This window comes from Salvia splendens, chromosome 13 (assembly GCF_004379255.2).
Source record: "Salvia splendens isolate huo1 chromosome 13, SspV2, whole genome shotgun sequence".
Taxonomy (NCBI): Eukaryota; Viridiplantae; Streptophyta; class Magnoliopsida; order Lamiales; family Lamiaceae; genus Salvia; species Salvia splendens.
Window position 1 is genome coordinate 26391401 of NC_056044.1, and position 25462 is coordinate 26416862.

At 39.6% G+C, this 25462-nt stretch overlaps 2 protein-coding genes across 2 annotated transcripts; one reads left to right on the plus strand and one right to left on the minus strand.

Annotated features, from left to right (window-relative positions):
• Positions 1-1706: 1706 nt before the first annotated feature.
• On the plus strand, positions 1707-5515 carry LOC121761236 (BTB/POZ domain-containing protein At3g05675-like). The gene is made up of 4 exons (XM_042156866.1): positions 1707-1945; positions 2291-2355; positions 3893-3953; positions 4047-5515. Exons 3-4 carry the CDS (start codon positions 3942-3944, stop codon positions 5349-5351), a joined length of 1317 nt encoding a protein of 438 aa, XP_042012800.1. The 5' UTR covers positions 1707-1945; positions 2291-2355; positions 3893-3941; the 3' UTR covers positions 5352-5515.
• A 367-nt stretch (positions 5516-5882) lies between these two features.
• LOC121761235 (BEL1-like homeodomain protein 1) lies at positions 5883-7835 on the minus strand. The gene is made up of 4 exons (XM_042156865.1): positions 7324-7835; positions 6860-7182; positions 6721-6781; positions 5883-6646 (listed from the first exon to the last, which is right to left on the minus strand). Exons 1-4 carry the CDS (start codon positions 7792-7794, stop codon positions 6068-6070), a joined length of 1434 nt encoding a protein of 477 aa, XP_042012799.1. The 5' UTR covers positions 7795-7835; the 3' UTR covers positions 5883-6067.
• Positions 7836-25462: the final 17627 nt, after the last annotated feature.

The following is a 25462-nucleotide window of genomic DNA, read 5'->3' on the forward strand; positions in this document are numbered from 1 at the left end:
AGTATATTATTCATCAATCGTACGTAGTAACAATATTAGCGTACAACAGTAGAAGTAATATGGAGTTTTAAAGTTTGTTGTGGGAGATATGAAAGTTAGTACGAATATTAAAACTTTTATTGGAGCACTAATTTAGTTATGTGTACATCAGGGGCAAATATAATCGCAAACTGAGCAATATATAAAGATCGTTGAAATATAAGTAATTAGTTTCATCACTCATCATATTGTTATTTATTTTCTCCAATATTATCCACCACTCTCTCACATCTTCTATTGCCAATGTTGCTGCTGCATTCGATGCATGGGCGTAGCCAGAATTATGCTTAAGGTGGGGCAAAAATATAGCATATACAAAAATTTTATGCATTTCAGAAGGAGCATTTAGTGTATTTGATCTATATAATTGGAAATGTGTGTATAGAAATGCAATACTCTCTCGTTCTATAGTAGTGGAGGCATTTCTTTTGGGTATGGAAATTAAGAAAAAATTGTGTTAAGTGAGTTAAGTAAATGAAGAATAAAATAGGAAATACAAAATGTAGAGAGAAGAAGAGATAATAAAGTAAGAGAAAGTAAAGTAATGAGAAGAAATGTGTTGCCTTTTACTAAAAAATAAAATGACGTCACTACTATGGAACGTACAAAAAATGACAAAATGATTGTACTACTATGGAACAGAGGGAGTAGTAAAAGAAGGGTGAGGAGGGGCAAATGCCCCAGGTGGCTATACAGTGGCTCCGCCCCTGATTCGATGATGCTAACGCCAAAACGAGATTATTTGGATTGCAACACATTTCGATAAGTAAAACAAATGCTCTAGTATTCCATAAAAATAAAAGTACTTTTTATAGTTCCTCCCTTATAACTAGGGGCGGCGAATCAAGTTACTCGCGGATACCCGCACCTGACAAGTCGGGTACCCGACACGATTTCAGCCAAATTTGCTGCCCCAATATGTGACCCGCAAGATATCGAGATTACTCGATACTCGTGTCGAGTATCCCGTACCCGACCCCAAATTGGTGCTTCTACATGTGATAATGTGAGATTTCCAAGTTTGAGTATGTTGAGTTTGATCCTTTAATCGAAAGTGCTTCAAACTAATAGTTGGGTTCGTAAAACCACTAATATTGTTGAAGCTTTGCTTTTCACATGTTCCTTTCCAACTCTTTATTATTATTAAGATTTGATTATTTTGAGAGAGAAAAAAATAATATACCATCATGTGTAAAAAATTATTGAAAATTTCCATCTTCCAATAATAATAGTCCACAATGTTCCCCACGATAGTTTAACATAAAGTATTGAAAGATGTGTATATGGCTAATAGTCTAATACTAATAATATCGGGTATTATCGGGGTTAACGTGTATACCCGCTACCCGCAAAACTCTAAGACACACTACCCGATCACACCCCGTTTTCGGTTGTCGTCGGGTAACAGATACCCGATACCCGGCAGGTTTCAAGTCGGGATGAAAATTACCCATTACCCGCTACCCATTTTATCATCCCAACTTATAAGTTATAACTATCTAAATTAGAAATGTTTAAGCCCATTAAACATTACGAGTACTAATTATATGGACCCACCTACACTATTTTCATTATATATTTGTTTAATAAATGCTAGGGAATATTTTTTTAATGATCTCATGGATGAACCTGCAATATTATGGATTACTTTTAATCTTTATATTTTTCACTTGTAAAATAAAACGAATTTTATAAACATTTTTGTTTAGGAACACCATATTGACAAAACCAAATCCCCAACTCTGTCCCCTTTCTACTCCGGCTGCAATTCGCCGTCCGACTTCAACAGCAGCCGTTCGGCATAAACAGCTGCCGCCTGACCAAGCCGAGCGACAGCTCAGTCGCGCCGCCCTTTCAGCCGCCTCTTCTCGCCCTCAGATCGGTTCAGCGACTCGACACTACAAGAGTACCTCCTTAATCGCCCAAACTCGGCTCTTTTTGCCCCCTTTTTTTATTTATTCCTTTTATCTTCCAAATTTCTCTTTGTTCTTTATGAGATTGGAAAATCTAATTGTATGAAGTAGGATTTCTCGTGTGTGCTTTGATTTCAGTCCAGTTGTATTTTTTATGTGAGTGTGATCACTGCATACGAATTTGCTGGTGATATGTTGGTTGGAATTTGTTGAATGGCGGAGAATTGTAGCTTTTTGTGTGATGAAAAATCAGATTTGAGGACACGCTCAACCTTGCTGAAAAATGACTCTAGTTTATGTATATGTTTCATGTGTGCTTAATTACTTCCATCGTGCAGCATATCTGTAAAATGAAGGGGAAATCTCTGACGCTGCACAAATCGATGATGCAAAAGTTCATCTTGTGAGTTTTCTTCCAACTTAATTCCATCGATTCTACAAGCTTATTTGTTGTTTGGTTTTGCTCTGGTCAATTCAATTTCACAGTTTTATAGTGGTGAATTGGTGATAGGCTGATAGTTTCAAGCTCATTAGTGTGACATTTAAGTAATGAGGGTCCGAAGGATTTGGTTTTGTAAAAATTTGGTCTTACATTTTATAGTTGCTCATGATTTTAGGTTTGTTTTGAGTGGATTTATGTATCCATTGTAAGTCTAACTGCTTAACTTAGTTTACTAAAACTAGTACTCCGTAATTTTCTTTTAACCTTTGTGACTCAGAATCCAAAGGCTAGGCGATTCTCATGCATCTTAGACTTTTGTGGTTTGCCTGTGCGAGTGTGCGTTTTGGTATTTGATTTCTGCTATTATATGTATGTTCTTAATAAGTAATCTCTCCTGAGTAGTATCAATTGGTGGTTTTAAAACTTTTAAGAGTTCTGAATGTTCGGTGCAATATCGCCTCAAAGGCAAATTGGCTAATTGGAATATGTTCCTTTTCAGTTTGTTGTATGACATCCTATATTGAATCATGTATGGCAGGTTGAATGCTATTTACTAAGTCTATGTCTATGCTTTGTCTTTAATTCTTAATACATGTCATCTAGATGGATATTGGAATGCGAATTATGTCAAAATAGTTTTTGGTAACTGCTTATTAATGCTGGATTATCTTCCTACCATTTTCTTCATTTGTCATATACTTGTATTCATATTTATGCGCCGGATTTTCCCTTAGGCAACTAAAAGTTACTTTATGCAATTGGGTGTACTAATAGTAAATTGTATATGTCATCACTAATACGTGGCACAAAGAGGTTGGAACTTGTATGCTATGATATGCTCTAGTTTGCTTTGCTCAAGTAAGGCTAGGCAGCTCATTGATTGTATCTATCATTTAGCCTGTAAAATTGGACTGAAGAAATGATTATCTAAGTCATTACAAGAACATAAAGCCACTAAGTTGCTTGTTCATATTACATTAACTTTCACTGGCCAAGATTTTTCTTCAGCATGAGTTTCTTTCTCGCTTTATCAGGTTAGCCATGCACTTTTATTATGCTACAAACGGCATCACTCTCCCACACTCAACACCAACAACAATGAATGTCCTTTTCCAGAGTTAAAATACTCTTTTCCTGATCTCTATCTCTGAGAGTTTACTAACATATGAAAGTTAAAATTCCATGCTGGTCTTCTGTGCTCCCTTTTTTTGGTATAAAGCATTATTTAACACCCTCAAGCTTCACTATATGTTATAATTTGAAAGTTAAATAAGCATCAATTAAGGTATTAGTCTTATTTGCTAAATGTCGAAGTGAAATGTGAAAGCTTGATTGCAATGTAGGCAAGCTTTGTTGGCTTGAATTGAATATTGTAATTTGCAGAGTATAGCTCCAAGTTATTTTCTCCATATCGATAATTTGTAAGTGTAATGATTGCAGGAAGAATTACGCTGTCCATGTACTTACTGTTTGTCTGTTTTAACTTGTCTGACCACAGGTATTACAATGCTTAGAAGCTACAACATTTTTCACTAGAAAATCAGTTGATGGAATTATCTGTGAGTCATTTTGCGTGCTTAAATTGCTACAAATCATGTCTGCTGGAAAATACTTAGCAATCATTTCTTGGTTCAACGTTTCGATAATTCTAGGATGAGGAATCTAGGACGTCATGCAGGATTGGTGACAGAAGTACTAGCGACGTTGTTGTAAGGATTAGAACACAGGAAGGGCGTGATGATTGGATATACTGTCATTCACATATTCTTGTAGACAAGAGCAAGTATTTTGCTGACCGGTTATCTGACAGTTGGCCAACATGCCAGATTCTTGACTCGCGTAACTGTGTTGAGGTTCATTGTGAAGAATCCGAGTTTGACCATCTTATTGTCATTCTTAGACTTTTCTATTTCACCTCAGATGTGAGTGTGACTGATATAGGCAGTGTTAAGAATGCTCTTGGAATACTGAGAGTTGCGATTAATCTGGTATGCCCTCAAATTGTTTCCACCTGTGTAGGCTATTTGGAAGCAGTCCCTTGGGATGAATCTGAGGAAGAAGAGGTTTTGAAAGTTATTCCTGGAATGGGATCCCAAGCAGAAGCGGTACTTGCTCGTTTGCAGCCAGTCAATCCTTTGGCTGTTGTTAAGATCTTCATATCAGCCATCCAATTTGCCACATCTTCGCCACCATCCTCGATGAATGATCTGAAGGTCTCATCTCAGGAGCAGCTTGAATACTTGCTGACTGAGGATGACGATGCTCCTTTGTTAACTGCTGCTGATGAAATCAAAATGGAAGCTAAGTTATGTGTGAATGGATTACTAATGAGATTTGTTAGCCTTGTGGATTCTTTGGTGGGTGATCTCCAAGAATCAATGGCTGAAGCAGGGAAGATCGAGTTGTTCCAGGCCTATTTGAATGATTTATCATGGACTTCTCAAGTAGTAACAAAGTTAGAAATCTCAAGTGATTTTGTTCTCACCTGGGTGGAGATGTCTGTAAAGATAGTGAAAGTTGCTGAGGAAGCTTGTCGAGGAAGCTCACTACACATCCAGGTGAAAGTTCTTGAGGTTGCTGCCAAAGTGTTGGAAGCTATAGGGTATGGAACTCTCATCTTACCTACTATGAAACGCCTTAAAATGGTCAAAGTTTGGCTACCGTTTGTTAGATTTGTGAAGCCTTCAGTTGACTCTGTCACTTCTGATGATGACAATGATATGCTGCTGAAATCTAATGACGAGCTTTGGCAATCATTGGAATCAGCATTTGTGTCGATAATTCTTGCATTGCCATCATCAGACCAAGCAGAAATCTTGACAGAGTGGTTTGAAAATAAACAGATTCGCTACCCAGATCTAACCGAAGCATTTGAAGTGTGGTGCTACAGATCAAAAGTTGCCAAGCGAAGGCTGGCGTTACTCGATGGAAATGACCCAACTCCTAACAGAGTATGATAAGGGTGGCTTTGCTCGATGGATTGTATCACTCTTCTAGTAAGATTCTGTAACCTGTCATGGCAAATTAACAATTCAAAAGCAGTGTACTAATCCTCACGTAGATCTGGTGTATGCTTTATGCAACTTTTACTCAACATAGTTTCGATGCATTGAGTTTTAAAGATTTTTTTTAATGTTTTATTTTGCAAATATCAGAATTGTAGTTTTGCAGGTGAGCTACATATTGATTCTGTATGCTTCAAGCTTCAAAAGCTAATTTATATGATTATGAACCCCTACTTATTGGATGATGGGAAGCGTCTTACCAACTAAGTTGCGCCTCGTTGTCATGGTAGAATGAGTATTTCTTACTCCCTTTTCCCCTTGTTTGCTGATCTTCACTGACTGCCATTAACAGCCAGTTTTCTCTCTTCATAGTCTAAACACTTAACTACTACTCTTAACTTGTCACTTTAACTAATGGATGATTGAAATAAAAAAGAATCTAGAATTGCAAAGCAAGAAAGAAAAACCAAAGCATTCCAAAAATGAAGTTTAAACCACTCATTATTCTTGTATATACCACCGACCAAATCATCTGGTCTTAACAAAATCAATATACAGAACTGCCCTCAATAAGAAATATGTACTAAATTAAGCTGTCTTAATGTTATTAGTACCTAAGCACATTTCCTCGTATATAACCTAAGCATGCATCAACTCTTTTTCCCTAGCTAGTAATAAACGAAATCATTCCCTTGAGCATCACCCTCAACGCTTCTGTTGTGCATAAAGGTTTGGTTGGAGAGGTTCTCACAGTGCTGGAGCCCTAATGTGAGTGAAACCCCATTTATCGAGTACAGTTGTTGGAACTGTTCCATTCCTACAGTTGGATCATACGAACCGAAGAAATTTGCAGGTGCCCCAGTTATGGTAAATCCTTGTCTGATCTGCCTCTCGCTCTCATAGTCGACTTTCATGGGAATTATGTGTTGGTTCTCCACTTCAGACATGCTCATTGATGGGGATAGCAGCGACGCGTCACTGTTTCGAGGTTTCTTGTGGCTTCTGATCCCGTCGATGATGCTGTCCATTTCTGATGATCCAATGAGGCCGAAGCCCTCGTTGTCGTTGGCAGTTGGTGATGTTGAACTTGTGTTTTGGTTTACGAAATTCTTGTTTTTGTGTTCTGTTTCGGTTGTGTGTTCTTCTTCTGATTCATTTCGTTGCTGTGCCTTCATCTCCTCAGCGTACATCTCCTCCACCATCGGCTTCCAGAGACGAACACGGGCATTGATGAACCAGTTAGACACCTGATGAAAAGGAATACGACTCAACTATCTTGAAACAGATGTAGTGTTATGAATTGTTGCTAAAAGCGGTATACCTGACTTCTTGTAAGGCCTGCCTGCTTGGCAAGCATGACCTTGTCCGAATCCTTGGGATATCTGCAAAATCAAGAACCAGATATAGTAAAAAGAAAACCAAAAAATGGAAAGTGAAATGTGATGGGATTTATATTATACGGGTGGAGGAAGTGGTGGAAGAGCCAAGCGCGAAGAACGGAAACAGAGCGCTCCGGCAAGCCTCTCTGAGGTCTCCATGCGTTGTTGATCTGATCATGGAACCTCGACACCTCCATTAGTTTCAGTCCACTGTCTTCGCCTAAGTTTCTGCTGGCACCTCGGATTTGCCCCATTATTGCATCTTTTAGGCACCTGAACTGCTTCGAGATTGTTTGCAATGCCAAAGCAGTGTAGCTTTTGGCGGACCCCACGCCGGCGGCTTCCTCCAACCACCTTATCACTGTCTTCATTTGCTCATTGTATTGCCTGTACTCTTTCTCAACCTACAATTTCTCCTTTTTTTCATTTTACATTTTCTATACTATAATCTTCAAATATTGTCTTTTTTTTTCATTGATAAATGATCAGAAATTTAAAAACGGACTCGAATTCAAGACCTTTGGTCTCAGTAACACTAGGGTTACCTCGTGGAGCATGTCAACAAGCTTGGCTTTCTTCATCTGAATTTCTTGTTTCTCCACCGTAGTGAGCTCAGCTCCGCGTTTACCGGCGGATGGCTCTGGATCTTTCCCATTATCTTCCTTAGCTGGTTCTCTACCTTTCTTGGCCTCCTTCCTTATGTTCACAACCTCATCAAGAAGCTGCTGCGCCGCCTTCAAATACTTGCAACTCAGCGCCGCCTTCTCAAAAACCCTAACTTCCTCCTCGCCGGAGAGGCTCAAGGAGAGTCCCTGCTTAACCTCAGGCACCCCTACGCCGCCGTTGTAGTGGAGGGGGATGCCGTGAGAGGCGTTTGTGGAGTTGAGGAAGACGAAGTTGGCGGCAGTGGAGGGCGGCGGGAGGTGGTGTTGGTTGGCGGGGTTCATCAGAATAAGGGTTTGTAATGCGTCGCCGTTTCCTTGCATTTCTGTATTTCCATGAAAGTATGTAGCCATTGATCTCTGAGAAAAGTACTTTGTTTTTCACACACAACACATATATATTGAAGTGAAGTGAAGTGATAAAGATTGATTGCTGAAAACGCCAGTTGGAAAATTTCAAAACGACAATAATAGTGTATGTAAATTATTGGCCTCGAAAATCTTGGGCACTGAAAAGTCTAACAAAGTGTCCAATCAAGACTGGTACCTAAAAATAAATTGCAAGTCTTGATAAGATTAATTTAAAAAGAGAAATGTGTGCCCTCTTCACCTTCGATGGCGTACAGAGGCGAAGAAGCCAACCACATCATTTATTTCCTAATATAAATAGTTGAAAAAATAAAAGTAGAAATTGGACTGCTGATTATTTAATTAATTAAAAATTGGATTCACAAAGAGTTGTTTGTTTAACACACAAGTTTTCAATATTTTTTTGGAGGTTGAAGTACAAGAGACGAACTCTGATGAAAGGAGGAAGAATTTAACTGATTTTCACCATCCTTTTCAGTTTGATTAGAACTTTGAAGGTGGCTGCAGTGTCAGGGATTCTCTTCCTCAATCTAACAGATAAATCCAACTTTTTTAAGAGTGACAGAGATGTGATGTGTGTGTTTTAGTTCGAAAACGCCATTATCTTAGTGTGTCAGAAGATGCATACATACAAACAGTTAAAAACGAGGAAACGTCCACTTCTGCCTGAATAATTCAATAGTAACATTTGAATAGAAAAATAAAAAAAGGTTGCAAAAATAGATATAGAAGAAGATGATTATGGATGTTGTTCGTGAATAATGATATGAGCAAAAGGATGGCCATTTTTCTCTTTTTTCTAGGGGGGCACTTCATTGTTGTCTTTTTCTCCTTTTGTTTGTATTTTACATACATATCACTACTATCGTTAATTAGATGTCAATCTTGGTGGAGTATTTTTCTGTGGTGCATAAAAGAGTTGGAGGATAAAGCCACGAAACATTTTAAATGGCTCGACTAGTTAACTACCCAAAACGATTATTATTATTAGTAGTAGTGAGATTTTTGGACATGTGACCTCAATGTCGACCGGATTTGTGAATTAAGGCTGAAAGTCTCCTAATAGGTGGCAGGATTTGAACTGGATTTGTAATTAAGGCCGAAAGTCTCCCAATAGGTGGCATGATTTGAACCCGTGACCTCAAAGTCACCACTTGACCTGCCAACTGCGCTACGACCCGTTGGTCCAAAATGATAGTATTATTAATCTTGTAACTCTTTAATTTTTTTTATCTAATCTGTCATTTTCCTTATCTATGCGAATTACACATACAAAATGATATTATGTACTTACTATATATCTTAGCCATTAATTTTTTTATTATTATGTTCATGTAATTTTGCAATTTTTGTAATAATTAGGAATGTAAGTAACGTCAGGCTTTTTGATTCAGACCCAATTTATTAGAATATTTTTTGATTGAGAATTTCAGCCATATGACACCTAATTATATATAGATATGAGGCCAAAAAGTGTGCGAAATGTTCTTATATGTATAAATTTAATTTCTTGATGATCCTAAATTTGTAATTAACCGGTAGGCCGTATTTTCTCAGACACTTATTTTCGTAGTAGATGCAGAACGGAATGTAATTCAAAACATAACTTGCATAATAGCTATAAATAATTTGATGAGATATAAGTGTGTAGGAACTCGGACAAATAGTTTTCCTAAATAGTTACTTAATTATGCCATTGAATTTTTCATTAAGCATTTATAAAGCAAATACAATAATGAATTATTGTCGAAAATCATATTTCATTATAAACATTTGCTATTTAAATTAAATATAATAGTCAGTACGTAATCGCGTGGTTAAAAAATTCAAGTGTTAAAGTTTGCAGAAGCTAATAACAATCAACGTATCCGTCAACCTTTGAGCCTATGACTCCAATTTTTATTTTATAAAAAGAAGCCTATAACTCCAAATTAACAACGGTTTGGGCAAATAAATACTAAGATTTCAATATTTTTCGAGTAGAAACACATAATATCCACATTTATCTGTCATTCAACAAATTTGAAATTATTAAATTAGTTGTACGACTTGCCATAGCTGCACAATTTCCATCGCACATTTGATCATAGAATTATAAACCCCCCTGATTGATTACAAAAATAAACAACTATAGTATATGTTGAGAATTTGTTGTTGATAACCTAAAACACGTGTATTAGGTGAGACAATTAAAGCAAATTAGGTTAGGGGTATAGGGATAATATGTCACCTTTATTTAATTTACGGTCAATTAATTAGCTGAAAAATGGAAGACCCCATCTCAACGTTGATTGTTCAATCACTTTTAAGAACCAATTGGAAATGTGGTCCAGCAAAACCAATAAACTCTTAGGACATCAAAATTAGAGCCAGATACATATATTTTAGAGATGGTAATCGAGAGAGGCAGATCATATTGGGCGAAAGAGATTGCAAGATGACGTTTATGAGTAGAAGATGTTTATTGATTTTAATAATTCACAAAGTATTACAGCCCCTTATTATATAGGAAAGACTCTTTCTTAACTATGGAAAATATCATAAATATGATCATTCTATTCTAGGCTATTATGTGATTGCATCAATCAATTATTCCATGATCTTCTCTCTTAATGGTAATCAAATATTTGATATTCTTTGACACTCCCCATCAAGTTGAGCAACGGTATCCCCGATACTCAACTTGCCCAAAATCTCCTTGATTGCTCTTGGATGGACTGCTTTGGTCAGAATGTCCGCCAGCTGTTCTTCGGATCGTACAAACGGGAACTCAATGGTGCCTGCCTCGAGATTTTCTTTAATAAAATGTCGGTCGACTTCCACATGTTTAGTTCTATCGTGTTGCACCTGATTCTCTGAGATGTTGATCGCCGCCTTGTTGTCACAGAACAATTGGCTTTTCCGTGTAGGGGGTAGCCAATTTCTGTTAATAACCTTCTTAACCACATGATTTCCATAAGTCCACTCTTAATGCCTCTGAACTTTGTCTCGGCACTTGATAAAGCTATTACTTTCTGCTTCTTGCTCCTCCACGTAGCAAGATTGCCTCCAACAAAGGTGAAGTAGCCTCCTGTGGACTTTCTATCGATGGGATTGCTTGCCCAATCAGCATCAGTGTATCCATCAATCTCAAGGTCGTTCTTTTTGGCCAAAAACACTCCATAGCCTATCGTCCCTTTCAAGTATCGGACGATTCTTAAGGCTGCTTCCATGTGGTCGGTCTGTGGTCGGTGCATGAACTGACTAACTATGCCCACTACATAAGTGATGTCTGGCCGAGTGTGAGATAAGTAGATAAGCTTTCCTACGTAGATAAGCTTTCCTACCAGTCGTTGATACCATTCTCGATCTGCAAGGTCAGCTCCTTCCTCTATCTTCAAGCCGTGATTTGGAATCATGGGAGTTTCGGCCGGCTTGCACTCCAATAAACCAGTTTCTGCCAACAAATCTAGGACATACTTCTTCTGCCTCAAGAATATCCCATGCCTGGATCTCAATACTTCGATTCCAAGGAAATACTTCAATGCTCCTAGATCTTTCATCGCAAACTCCTTGAATAAGTTCTCTCTTAGGTTTTGAATTTCTTCACTGTCATCTCCTGTGATGATCATGTCGTCTATATAGATAATTAGACAAGTTATCTTGTCCCCTCGTTTCTTCGTGAAGAGTGTGTGATCTGATTGGCTCTGTTTGAACTCTTGTTTAACCATGGCCTGGCAAAACCTTCCAATCCAGACTCTCGGTGATTGTTTTAGCCCGTATAGTGTTTTCCTCAGACGACACACTTGGCCTGTCCCGAACTCTGCCGAAAAACCAGGGGGTGTTTCCATATAGACTTCCTTATTTTCTTCCAATTCTCCATGAAGAAAAGCATTGGTGACGTCGAACTGGTGTAGGGGCCAATCTTTGCACGTTGCTACAAACAGTAAGGCTCGTACAGTGTTCAACTTTGCAACAGGAGAGAAGGTCTCTTCATAATCTATTCCATACACTTGAGTGTACCCTTTCGCCACAAGTCTTGCCCTGTATCTCTCGGTTGAACCATCTGCTCGTCTTTTGATGGTGAAAATCCATCGACATCCAACTGGCTTCTTTCCATTGGGCAGTGTACACTTTTCCCATGTTCCATTTTTTACGAGGGCATCTATCTCCTTCTTCATGGCTTCTTTCCCATGTTTATGTTTTGAGGCTTCTTTGAAGGACTGTGGAATTTCTTCCTCTTCATACAGGGCAGCTTCAAATGCTCTTGCCATTTCTGATAGCTGTCCTTGTGCGATATTTGCCACTGCATATCTAGCCTTTCTCCCTTTCCACTCAGGTGAGTATCTCCGAGGTGGGACTCCTCTTGTACTTCTAGTTGGTAGCTCGTACGGTTGTTGTTCCGTATCTACGCTCCTGCCACTGGTTTCACATTCGGCGGCTTCGTTGTTCCTATAAGGGTTAGTGTTTTCCGAGGATGCACTATCATCAACATTTGAACTAGTTAACTCAGGAATCGAAGACGGGGTTGATGTTTGGTCGATGCCACGTTGTTCCTCATTCTGAACTACAGGATGTGACGGCCCGACGGTATCGCTAACTTCTTCTGTTGGACCAACGTCTGTTACAGACGTTGACTGTGGCTCTTCCCCTAATTGAGGTTCCCCTGGGCTGGTATTAGATATGGGTGTAGGTAGCCAATTTAGTAGGTCACTGTTCGGATGATTATCTGAAGGTTGTGTCTCCCCCTGACTACTAGATTGGCTATAAAAATACTCCCCTTCCACAAAATCACAGTTCATAGTGGTTTATATGGTACTAGTGGCTGGATCGTAACATCTATATCCTTTTTATTTTTTGCCATAGCCAAGAAAGACACATTTCAAGGCACATGGAGAGAATTTGGTACGGTCTTGTTTTGGGATGTGGACGAAGACAGTATACTCGAACACCCTAGGTTCTAGAGACAGGGAGGACGGAAGTTCAAAATGTTGAGAAAACAGGTCTAAGGGTGATTTAAAGTCTAGAATCCTAGTAGGCAGGCGGTTCATAAGGTAGACGGCAGTAGCAATGGACTCGGGCCAGAAGGATTTGGGTATTTTGGACTCAATTAAAAGGGCTCTGGTAATTTCAAGAATATATCTATTCTTCCTTTCTACTACCCCATTTTGTTCTGGAGTGTAGCCACATGATGTCTAATGAACTAAACCCTTTTCCAGAAAAAAGTCTTGCATTTTTGTGTTGATGAATTCCCCCCCCCGTTATCTGACCTTAAGATTTGAATCTTTTGGTTATACTGAGTTTGGACTAGGGTATAGAATTCGTTGAATTTAGCAAAAATGTCAGACTTATTTTTCAGAAAATATATCCAAGTCATACGAGAATAATCATCAATGAATAGCATAAAATAGCGAAAACCTTGACCCCCAATAACCGGAGTCGGACCCCACACATCAGAAAGTCTCAAAGCAAAAGGTTTTTTCATTCTCGTATTGTTCAACTTAAAAGTGTGTCTGTGGCTTTTGGGTAACACACAAGTTTCACAATGAAAGGAGTTTATAGAATTAACTAACTTGGGATAAAGCATGCGAAGATATCCTATGGACGGGTGTCCTAATCGACGATGACAAAGCCATGCCTGTCTGTCTGTCAGTCCGTGAGTTAGCATCGCGGCACTCTGTTGGGCTATCTCGTTCACATAGTACAATCCTCAGTGCTCAGTGCCATGCCCAACTATCGTCCCCGTCTTGATATCAAAAAGACAGTTAGAAAGCCGTAGAGTGGGTGAAATATTGATAGTTCCGGCCCCGTGGACTCGGGCTAGGTTCCCACTGGCAGTTTGAACTTAGGTCTTAGTGTATTTCGAAATGGCCAAAAAATCGGAAGCCTCAAAGGACATTGTGTCGGTTGCCCCGCAGTAAAAAATCCATTGGTTATTTCTCGGGCCTGTTTGGGACATGGAGGAACAGGCTAAGGCTTCAAAGAAATTTTTACATGGTACGGAGGGCCGGATGTCTAATTTTGTAGGCGTGAGGGGGGCGATTTGTAAGGTTTTTGGTGTTTTGGGGTCGGAGTGTAATTTCTGATTTTCTGGGGTGCAGATGTTAAATACTTTTTGGGTTCGGGTTTTTTGTGATATTTGGGTTTCTCGGGGTGCTATCTGGGAGATATTGGAAGTTCGGGGTTCATTCTGGAGTTTCGGGTAACTTGTGGGTGTGGGCTGGGATTTTAAGGATTTGGGGGGGTGAATTTCGGATTTTGGAGAGTGGGTTTGATTTAAGGAAAAAATCATCCCCAAATTGGGAACCCTAGTCGCCTTCGATTCGGGAACCCTAGCCGCCCTGTCTTCTCCAGTGGGAACCCTAGCCCTCACCCGTCGTCGCCAGTCGCCGGTGATGGCGTCTCCCGTTAATTTACCTTCCGACCACACTCTTGCCATTGATGCAGAGGCTACGGCTCTCTCCTCCTCTGTGGCCTTGTTTCTGTCGTCGCCCCCATTCGTCATTGGTGGACCGACGCCGCCCTCCGGTGTTGTACTGGGGTAGGTGGCTCGATCCCCGAATGTAAAGGCTGCTGCCGCTTTCCCTCCGCCGCCGCCATTGTTCCTGTGATTGAGTTTCTGTTGGCGGGCCTTCTTCATCTCTTCCCACCACTCCGGGAAGCCGTGGAGGTGGAAGCACGTGTCTTTCGTGTGCTTTTTACCCCCACAGTGGGAGCATACCAACTTGCTCTTGTCCTCGTCTGGCCGGTACGATTTGTTGGCTGGTGGTGGCTGGTGGTGGCGGCTATATGTTCTTCTTCAGTCGAAGACGGCGAGTCTTGCCCCGATTCTGGCTTCCTTGGCTTTTGGGTTCATCAATTTTTCGTTGACAGCCTCCCGTCTGACCATTCCGTAGGCTTTTCTGGCTGTTGGGATGGGATCCATGTTCAGGATTTCCCGTTTGATCTTGTCGTATCTGTCGTCGAGTTCCCATATGAATTGGTACAACCGATGTCGTTGGGTATTCTGATTGTATTTTTCGATGGAGGATGGTGTATCCATCGGATTCGGGTCTCAGCTATCTTTGGAGATCCACAAGTCCTGGAATTTTTGCCATAGACTTTCCAGCGAGAGATTTCCTTGTCTCATCCCGTATGTTTGTCTGTGCAGGTATGAGATTTGGAATGGGTCGGCGCCGCTCCCGTATGTGACAACCAAGTTTTCCCACAGATCTTGAGCCGTTTCGTATTGGGAGACCTCATTTATGAGGCTGGCGTCGATGTTGTTGATAAGCCAGTTGAAGCAACAGTGGTCTCTTTGTAGCCACCTTGTGTAAGTCGGGTCTGTCGGTGAAGGGGGGTTTGACACTCCAGAAATGTGAGATATCAAACCCCTTCCCCCCGATGGCCCTCTGCATCAGTTTTGCCAATAGGGGATAGTTTTCCCCATTGAGCTTGGTTTGCACATGTACATCCCCCAAGGATTCTGGTTGGGGTTCGGTTTGGGGCTGTTTTGAAGGGTTGTGAGACATACTTAGTCTCAGAAATTCTGCAAATTGTTCTGCAGATAGGGTTATTGGTCGGTCAGATTCTGACATTTTGGTTGTTGGCTTGTGCAGGGTTCAAAAAAGGTCGGGAAAGGTATCGAGACTATGATGAAACTGTTCTGAGTCTCAAACTTCGATCGTCCTGCTCTGATACCATCTTAGAGATGGTAATCAAGAGAGGCAGATCATATTGGGCGAAAGAGATTGCAAGATGACGTTTATGAGTAGAAGATGTTTATTGATTTTAATAATTCACAAAGTATTACGACCCCTTATTATATAGGAAAGACTCTTTCCTAACTATGAAAAATATCATAAATATGATCATTCTATTCTAGGCTATTATGTGATTGCATCAATCAATTATTCCATAATCTTCTCTCTTAATGGTAATCAAATATTTGATGTTCTTTGACAATATATATATCGAATGAGTTAATACTATTCTTCTTCATTTTGTTTTCATACTAGTTAGCAGAAAATGACATCCTTGGTTCTCTTATATATGACAGAACGATTAAATGGTTTTCAGTTTAGTTTCATAATATAAATATTTTATGCCAATTTTCATAATTTTGACACTTCAGCTCTCTTGTCCATATGTACTTACCAAGTTAGCGTAAAGAAAAAGATGACATTTACTCATTTGGATGAGAGAATCTGTCACACTCACACTAATATTGTCCTATTATTTGTCATGGCCTTACAGACGTTCACATAATTAATTGTAAGATTTTATGTGTATATTTTCGTATTTCATAATTCAGTTTGTAGTTTCTTAGTCAAATCATTTTAAAGTCTTATGTGGTTATAACTATTGCCTTTGTTTTGTTTGGCCGGTTTTTCAACGTTTTAGATATTGTGGGGAGTTAGGATAAGATTGCTAGCTATCCCATGCACTCTTTCTTGGGCACTTTCATAAGCACGCGATATTATTTGATTTGAAAGTGAATTCAGATTATATCAAATATAAATATCAGTATTATCATGAATATTATTACATACAAAGATTTGAAGAGAAAAACAGCAAACATGATAATCACTAAACGTTAGTATATGATTTTACATAGGTTACATTTACTTGTGAATGTGACAGATGATAAGTTAGGGATATGGGGATTATTTGAACCCCAACCTAGTCTATTAGGAGATTGTGTACCATCCCCCTAATTTAAGTGGCCAAAATGTGGATATATATTTAATATTTGAAAGAGAAAAAAAAATCGTCTAAAAAAGTGCCTTTACAAGAGGAACAAATGAGTCTTTTTGGTTTTTACTTTATAGCTACAAAAATTACATTTTTTCAAGAGTATTACTAACAATTTTAAAAATATGAATAAGAATATCCAATTTACTAGCAAGTCATAATATGCATCGTCTTTACAAGCATGAATATTGGATGGTCCAAACCCTAGTCTAGAGAATGGAGATTTTCTTTCGTGCAATAAAGCCACCCAGATATATATATAGTACTAATTGATGAACATAATTGTCTCTCTTTTTCCATGAATTAAAGAACATTATATTTTTCAGTCTAAATATCTCGACTATACGTCTAATTTGGTGGGACTCCACATGCATAATTTTTCCATTCATTTGAGTGCTCCAAGTCTAAAAGGTTTCAGAATAAATTAGTTGTGGTCTCCCAATCAACACAACACATATGCGATTGAACATCAAGAGAGAGTTGGAGTGCGTCCTAAACTAGGATTTATTGAATTAAGGTTTAGGGTTAGCAGAAATTTGATACATGATTATTAATTAAGTTTTTATCATGAATTATTAATTCCATTTTCTAACTAAATTCTAGAATTAACTAAGGAATTTAGGCATTGATTAAGATTATGGCGTGGCACGGGGGGCGGCTTCAGCCATTTAATGTTTACTTTTTTAGAAAATTAATAAAATATTTTTAGGATTTACTACTATATTAAAGTAATACTGTTTCCGTTCCGGTTAAAATGACACATTTCATAGTTAGTACATGATTTTTGAGCCGTTGGTTAATGTGGTTAATTGGAGAGAAAGAATGGGTGTAAATATTAAATGGTGAGAAAAAGAGAATTGAATATTTAATTGGAGAGAGAAAAAAGTGATTGAGTGTATTAATTGGAGATAGAAAGTTACTAAAAATAGAAATGTGTCATTTTGGTTTGGACATACTAAAAATGAAAGATGGAGGGAATAATATAGATGTTTAACCTTATTTTTATTTTTCTCGTCGTCTGCTTCTATAAATATTCCACTACTCTCATTTCATTCACACCGAAAAATCATCTTCTTTTTTCTATTGCTCACATTTATTTCCAATTTTGTTCTTCTCCTATTATTCTTAATTTCTACTAATTAATTTTCTAAATTTTCATATGGTGAATCTTTTCAATGAATTCATAGAGTGACTTCCGGCAACATGTCACGATCCAAACAATCACTATTCGATGTAAACTAATCTATCTTTTGGAATGTCTACTATAGAGTCATCCTACTCATATTTTTAAGTTTTTCATAGCTCGTCGTCTCCCTAAGCTTCGTACAACATCCAACTTTCAATGAAGTGGAGATTCTCATTCGAGATAGATGAGCGCAATTATATACTGTCGATAAAACCAAGCGAATTTTCAAAGTCTATATGAATATGAACAAATATCAATTATTGACAACCAAACTTTTTTGGGAAAAATTGAAGTTGTCAATAGGTACACCAGGGTGCGTCGTGAGAACCTAGAAGTGCACGTATAAAATATTTCACTAACTTTTTCTCACCCATTTTTCTTAATATTTCTTAAAACCCGTGCCGAAAAGAAATGAGACTCATATTCGTGAACGGAGAGAGTACCCTGCAACTAACAACGGGAACCGTGTACTTAGTTTTCACCAACTACGCGGTCCACGTCAACAGGTGTGACGAAAGTCAGAACCTTAGATGCAGCCCGCGTAGACAGTGTTGACACAGAAAACGGTCCACCCCAAATGTCGAGGCGTGGCTAGAACAAATCAAACAACATTTATTGCTTAATAGACAACATCTTCTCCATTCATGTCTATAACTAAACAACACCAAAGCATAGGCTAATTTGTCTACTTTCTACACGTCCATCACAGAGTCACACTCCCGTCCATCTCGATGAGGGCCATGGCAGGTTTCCGGGGGGAAAATAATTGTCGCCCCTCCTGTTTCCGCCACTGCTTCTGATATATCAACGCATTATATGAAATCTTACACCAACACTTATAAAATTCTTGATCACTTATGCCTTATGGTAAAATATATATAATCCTGTACGGAAATAAATTATGACTGCTCAATTCAAACGGCATGCTGAAAATTATGAAATCTCAGAAACAAATGAAGTAATTAAACAAAGCAATTAATTTAGGATAAGCTTAATATGGATCCCACAAAAGCCCAATAGATTCGCCGCACCCGGGCCCACTCATCCAAGTCTTTACTTAGATTTTATTTTATAGTAGTATGTGCGAGAGCCGTGTAGTTATTGTATAACAACCAACCAATCAGCGGGACCCACGTGGAAGGTTAATGATGAAGAGGAAATGTGGGCCCAGAACCAAACGGGCTGTGACTTGTGTCGGCATGACACGTGTCGAGAGGTGAAGCAGCATGCCATCGCCCCGCTTGTATATTTAGAGCATCCGGTTGTCGGCGGTCAAGCAATAGCCCAGCCATGCTACATCAGCAGCACTAAATTCCTCCTGTCACATCAGTTGGACAAGCAACTGAAAAAGCAATAGCCCAGCCACAGCCTTGCCGCATCATCAGCACTAAAAATAAATAATTAACAATCACACAAAATACGGAATTAAATTCACGCCACACGGGAAAATTCGATAATTTCATTTAAATTAAAAAAAATGTACATAATAAAAAATATTACATAATAAAAGAAATTATATAATTTAATAAAATTACATAATTAAAAAAAAACTATCGTCATGCAGTCCTCCGCGCCCACAACTCTTCAATTAAATCCTTTTGGAGTCGGATATGAGCATCCACTTGACGCATGTCGGCATGTTCCTGGAGGCGGCCGGCTTCATCGTGAGGTACCCCGCTTCGTACGTTGGGGGTGGCCGCGCCGTGGCTTGGACCGGCTTCATTATCGTCGTTGACCCAACTAGTCAGTTGTACACCTTCATCTTCGACAATCATGTTGTGCATGATAATACAGACGTACATTATATCAGCAATGCAGTCGACATGCCACAAACGCGTTGGACCCCTAACTGCCTCCCATCGACACTGGAGCACACCAAATGCGCGCTCCACGTCCTTGCGCGCCGACTACTGTCGTGCCGCAAAGTAGGCCTTCCTCTCATCTGATGCGCATCGGATCGTCTTCACAAAGACGGGCCACCTAGGGTATATCTCATCCGCCAAGTAGTAGCTCATATCATGTTGGTTGCCGTTGGCGACAAAACTGATGGCCGGACCGACGCCCTGGCACTGCTCGTTGAAAAGGGGCGACGAGTTTAGAACGTTGAGGTCGTTGTTCGAACCGGCTACCCCAAAATACGCATGCCAAATCCACAGCCGGTAATCAGCTACGGCCTCGAGGATCATCGTGAGATTCTTTCCCTTGTAGCCGGTCGTGTAGAACCCTTTCCAGGCAGCAGGGCAGTTCTTCCACTCCCAATGCATATAATCTATGCTGCCTAACATACTCGGGAACCCATGCTTCTCCCCGTGCATCTGCATCAGCTCCTGACAGTCTTCGGGGGTTGGGCTTCGAAGGTACTGCTCACCGAATATTTCAACCACGCCCTAACAAAAATACTTCATACATTCAAGGGCAGTCGTCTCGCCGATGTGGAGGTACTCGTCCCACATGTCTGCCGCGCCTCCGTAGGCCAGCTGCCTGATTGCCGCAGTGCACTTTTGAATAAGTGTGTGGTCAGGTCTGCCAGCCGCATCGTGCCTGAAGCGGAAACACTTATATCGACGCTCCAAAGCGTCGACAATACGCATAAACAGGGCCCTGCTCATCCTAAAACGCCGCCTGAAAAGGTTAGCGGTAAACCGCGGCTCCGGTGCGAATCCAAGCCCCTTGGCCTAGCGGTAAAGGGTACTGGATACCGCGTCCATCCTGGAGGTCTCGAGTTCGAACCCTGGGTGGCGTAATTTGTCTTTCCTCCTTGTTATAGGAGTTGATTTGTAATTTCCTCCTTCATATATATGATATAAATATATGAAGTTAATTTTAAAAAAAAAAAAAAAAAAAAAAAAAAACCGCGGCTCCGGTGCGAAGTAGTCTTCGTATAGCCGCTGATGTGCAGCTACGTGATCCCGGTCAAGCACTACTCGGCGGTGGACAACGGGTCGAGGTTGAGGTACCGCCAGCTGCGAGGCCCGTTGTAGCAGCCGGTCTATCTCTCGGGACGTATAGGCATCCAAATGTTCGTTCAAACGCTGTTCGTACTCCTCAGCATCCCCACCACTACCACTACTACTACCACCCGCGTTACTCATTTCGCGCTGTTGTTGATCTTATACAGAAATTAAGATAGAGAGAGTACTCGTTAAAACAAGTGGCGCGAATGAAAATATCGTGCAAATCGCGTGTATATAGTGTTTCGAAAATTAAAAAAAAAAAAAATCGCTCGCCGGTTCCTCGCCGATCGGAAGGCTGCAATAGCGGCGAGCCGATCGGCGAGCGCCCGGGAATCGGCGTACCCTCGCCGAAATTCTCGTCGATTTGGCGCTCACCGGCTGCAATAGTTCGGCGAACGCTAAAAATCGGCGAGCTGCTCGCTCGCCGACCACTGGAGATGCTCTTAAGGGAAGCCCATTTTTCTGTAAATATGGACTGTATTGATATAGGCCTTTTCCTAAGAAAGGCCCATTATAGAAGTTCAGCGATGGTGTTGCTTGGTTTAAGTGGAATGTAGTAACAATTATAATCAGTTAGCATCTCATATTAAACAAACTATTACTAACATTCATTACTGAATTAGAAACCATAAATAATCAGCCGAAAAAACCTGATACCACAAATTTGTTTTATCTTTTCAATTTTTTGTTCACCAGTATTATACAGTTTTCTTTTTTTTTCATGAGCTGATAAAGCCCAATATCAATAGTTCTAACAGGCCCATTGTGAATGTTTGTCTTGATTGACTGTTTCTTTTTTGTTTGATCTCTATAGACATATATAATACTACAAGTATTAATTTAAAAACATACAGCTTCCCTTAATAACTTAATTGATGAGGTCAATGCTAAGATGAAAAAGTGGAGGGTGATTTATTAAATGTTGAAATCGATATTAACATTAATTACTACCTAAATGCAGTTAAGAAGAAAGAAAGATAAGAACTTTTTTTTGCAATGCAAAAGCGACTGCCTAGTTCACTCCAGCCACGAATAAAATGTTGAAGTATATTTGTATAGTTTTAAATTTATTTATAAATTAAATAATTGGAGTAATAAAGAGAGAGAAGAAAATTTTTTGTCTACTTACACTACACAACAGTGTAAGGCCATCCGCAACCATCGGCGGATCCAGGTGGGGTCGCGCGGGGTCTGCCGACCCCACCGGCGGTCCACCGAACACTGCCGGAAAACATCATCTTCGACCTTTGACCTGGTGCAGTTCCGTCTCCGACCCCACGGCCAGCTTCAACTCTACCCCGAAGCCTTCCGCCTTTTCCAAAAACTAAGAGGAGAAAGGAACAATACTAATAAGAATAGAGTAGAGATAGATAAGGGGAGGGGTTGCAGAAGAAGCTGATGTATTCTCAACGAACAAGATGAACAGAGAGGTTAATATTGATTTTTGGGCTGAGGAGTGGTTAATACTCCTATTGATTGTTGGGTTAGAAAATCTATAAGTAAAAAATCTAATTGATTGCCTCTGGTCACTCGCCGTTAATACTGCTTTTTCATTTAATTCGCCTGCCAATAATTTTCTAAGCCATGTAGTATTAACTTTTTTCTCCTTAGTTTTCCCACAAATTTACATAACTTCCTAATTTATTTAAGTTTATTAGTTAAAAAAATCAGTCAATACTGTCCTTTTTAAATAATTTTATCTTTATTACAAGAGTTACAACTTTCTTTATAAATAAAAATTCTATATTTCTACCCAATTATTATTTTGATTAAATAGAAAGTTATAGTAGGAGACTAAGATTAAGATTTTTTAGGGGCATAGGCTTTGCACAAAAAAAATTGGAGCGTTATTGATATTCTTTTAATCATGTTTTATTATTTTTTTACTTTTATTTTGTTTATTTGACCTAATTTTTATGAATATAATAATTATATACTTATGTTTTTTTATTATTGATTTTAATTACCATCCATATTAAATTAATGGATAAATTTATTTTAAAAATATCTTGAGTTTGTATCTGTTCTCATGAGTTTTATCTGTTCTTCTGGTGCTAATGTTGAACACAATCAACGACTGGAAGATATGTTTGCAATTATTTCCAATGATAAAATTTCGGCCAGCTTCAAAATATGAATATTCGTAAAAGTTAAAAATATGAACTCGTAAAAGTCAACTATCGTGATAAAACAAAGATAATTTTATTTGTAATGTATTTTTATAATATATATAATATTATTATATTAATTATCTCGTCCGACCCCACGATTTTTAAATCCTGGATCCGCCCATGTCCGCAACGCGTCTCGTTGCCATCTCTAATTCATCTCGGCGAGACGAGACGACAGCGAGACGGCGTTGCCGCCCCGCGTCTTGTCCCGGTCTCGGCGAGCGTCTCGTCCCAGCGAGACGGTTGGCGCGCGCTGGCGCTAGGCGTGACGCCCACTCGCCGGCCTGCGAGTGGGCGCCGTCACGCTGACGCAATAAATCATTTTTTAAAATTCGATTTTAATAAATTAAAAATTATAAACGGTCATATGACCGTTCAACGGTAATTTTTTTTTTACTTTTTTTTTACTTTTTTTTTTCTTTTTTTACTCTATAAATACTCCTATTTCATCCTCATTATACACACAAACACACATCTATTCTTCTCAAATCATCTCCATTTCCTCTCCAATTTTCATCACAAAATGTCCGGCGACGGAAACTTTGGCGACTGGGGGTGCATGTACAATGTCTTGGGAGGTTCCGGTTCTGGTTTGTCGACGCCGGGCACCCAAGGCTCGTCGACGCCGGCGGCGTACCAGCCACCCCATTTTGATGTGGATGCATACGCTCGTCCCTCCGCCCCGAGGTATTCGCATGGATTATCCCAAATTAGGAAGGATTATCCGGATGAACCTAATCTGGAAGGAGGACGAGGCGGTGAAAGCTCCAGGGGTCGCGCATTCGACGTCGTGGAGGAAGAGGAGGAGGCGGCCGAGGAGGAGGAGTATGTAGGGCCGTCATCCATACAGCCGCAAGGACACTTGGGTAAGCGTCTCGTTTGATCCCATCGTCGGGAATCAACAAACCCGAAAGTGTTTTTGGGAAAGGTCACCGACGCCTACAACGAGACCAAGCCAAAGGGGTCCTGCCGCACCATGAAGATGCTCCGAAGTCACTTTGACCGAGTCGACAGAGATGTCAAAAAATTATGCGACTTCTACAAGAATGAAGCGACTCATTATCAAAGTGGAGGCACTGGAGCCGATATTATGAGAGCGGCTTTGCGAGTCTTCTTTGACGACAACTGCAAAGAATTCAAACATGTCGATGTTTGGGAGGCCGTCAAAGACGTTGAAAGGTGGGCCGGCGGTGTCCAGTCCAGCCAGGGCTTGAGCTCGAAGCGCACGAAGCACACGGCGGGTGGCCAATACTCGTCTAGTGAGGGCGGGTTAGGCAGCGCCTCACAAGAGGTTGTCTCACAAGATGTTGAGGGCACGGCCACTGATGCAGGGGGCTCCTCCGGTGGGCACCGTCGGCCGCAAGGGACCAAGGCGGCGAAGGCGGCTAGAGGGAGGAGGGGAGGCGAATCAAGCCAGGCGGGCTCGGGCTCGAACACCCTATTGTCCATGTACTTGACCGCCACGATGGCGGACACTTCCCGCATGACGCCTCCACAATATCAAGCTCATCTTGCCGGAATTGAGTATATGGCAAGACAAATTGGTATTCAGCCTCCAGGTAGCTTGAGTGCACCGCCACCGCCTTTGGGGGATGATTCGCCGGTGGAGTAGTTTTTTTAATTTCTATAAAATTATATTTTAAATTATGTAATTTTTATTTTTTTAGGATTTTAATTATGTGTTTTTTTTTATTTTTTTGAATTTTAAGATTTATTTTTATTTTATTTAATGAAGTGTGTTTTTTATTAATTGAATTAGTTGGAAAAAAAATAAAAAATGAAATTGAATGAATAGTTAAAGGATGAGATGGTTAAGAGACGCTTAAGAGATGGAGGGTTGCAGGTGCTGTCTCTTAGTTAAAAGATGTGATGAAAAGTTCAGTGAGGCCATGAATAGTAAAGAGATGAGACGGATAAGAGACAGCGTTGCGGATAGCCGAAGTGACAACATTTCATCTAATGAATAGGAGTTGAGTATGTATTAATTGCTTTTATAGTTGGGGTGAATTATTACATAATTTTTGGTTTATTAGCCTAATGAATAGGAGTTGAGTGAGTTCATTTATGCTGTTACTTTATGATAATTAACTGAACCATCAATTACTTTTATTCTTATTTTATCGTTTGGTAAGCCAAATTTATTTTATAAATCTTCTTTGTAGAACTTTTTTATAAGAACATCACTAATGGTCCGACTAGTGACAGCATATAGGTCCGGCACATAAGCATTTCTTAGTTCGACCCTTCCTCCTACAGTGGTGCAAACTAGTAGCCAGATTATATTTTTTAAACCCATTTTTATTTAATTTTTAATATTAATTTGTTTTTCACATATACTCCATCTGTTCGCGAATAGTAGTCCATTTTCTTTTCGACACGAGTTTTAAGAAATTTTAAGGAAAGTTGTGAAAAAGTTAGTAGTATATGGATTTCACTGGTATATATTAGTTTTAAATGAAATATGAGTGGAATAAGTTAGTGAAATGTGGGGCCTGTTACCATTTATAGTAAAATTAAACTGGAGTTCCTATTCGCGGTCAGAACGAAATGAAAAAAACGGGACTCTTATTCTTCCGGCAAAGAGAGTAATAAATAGCAAAATTAAATATTAAATTAAATGCAAAATCTAC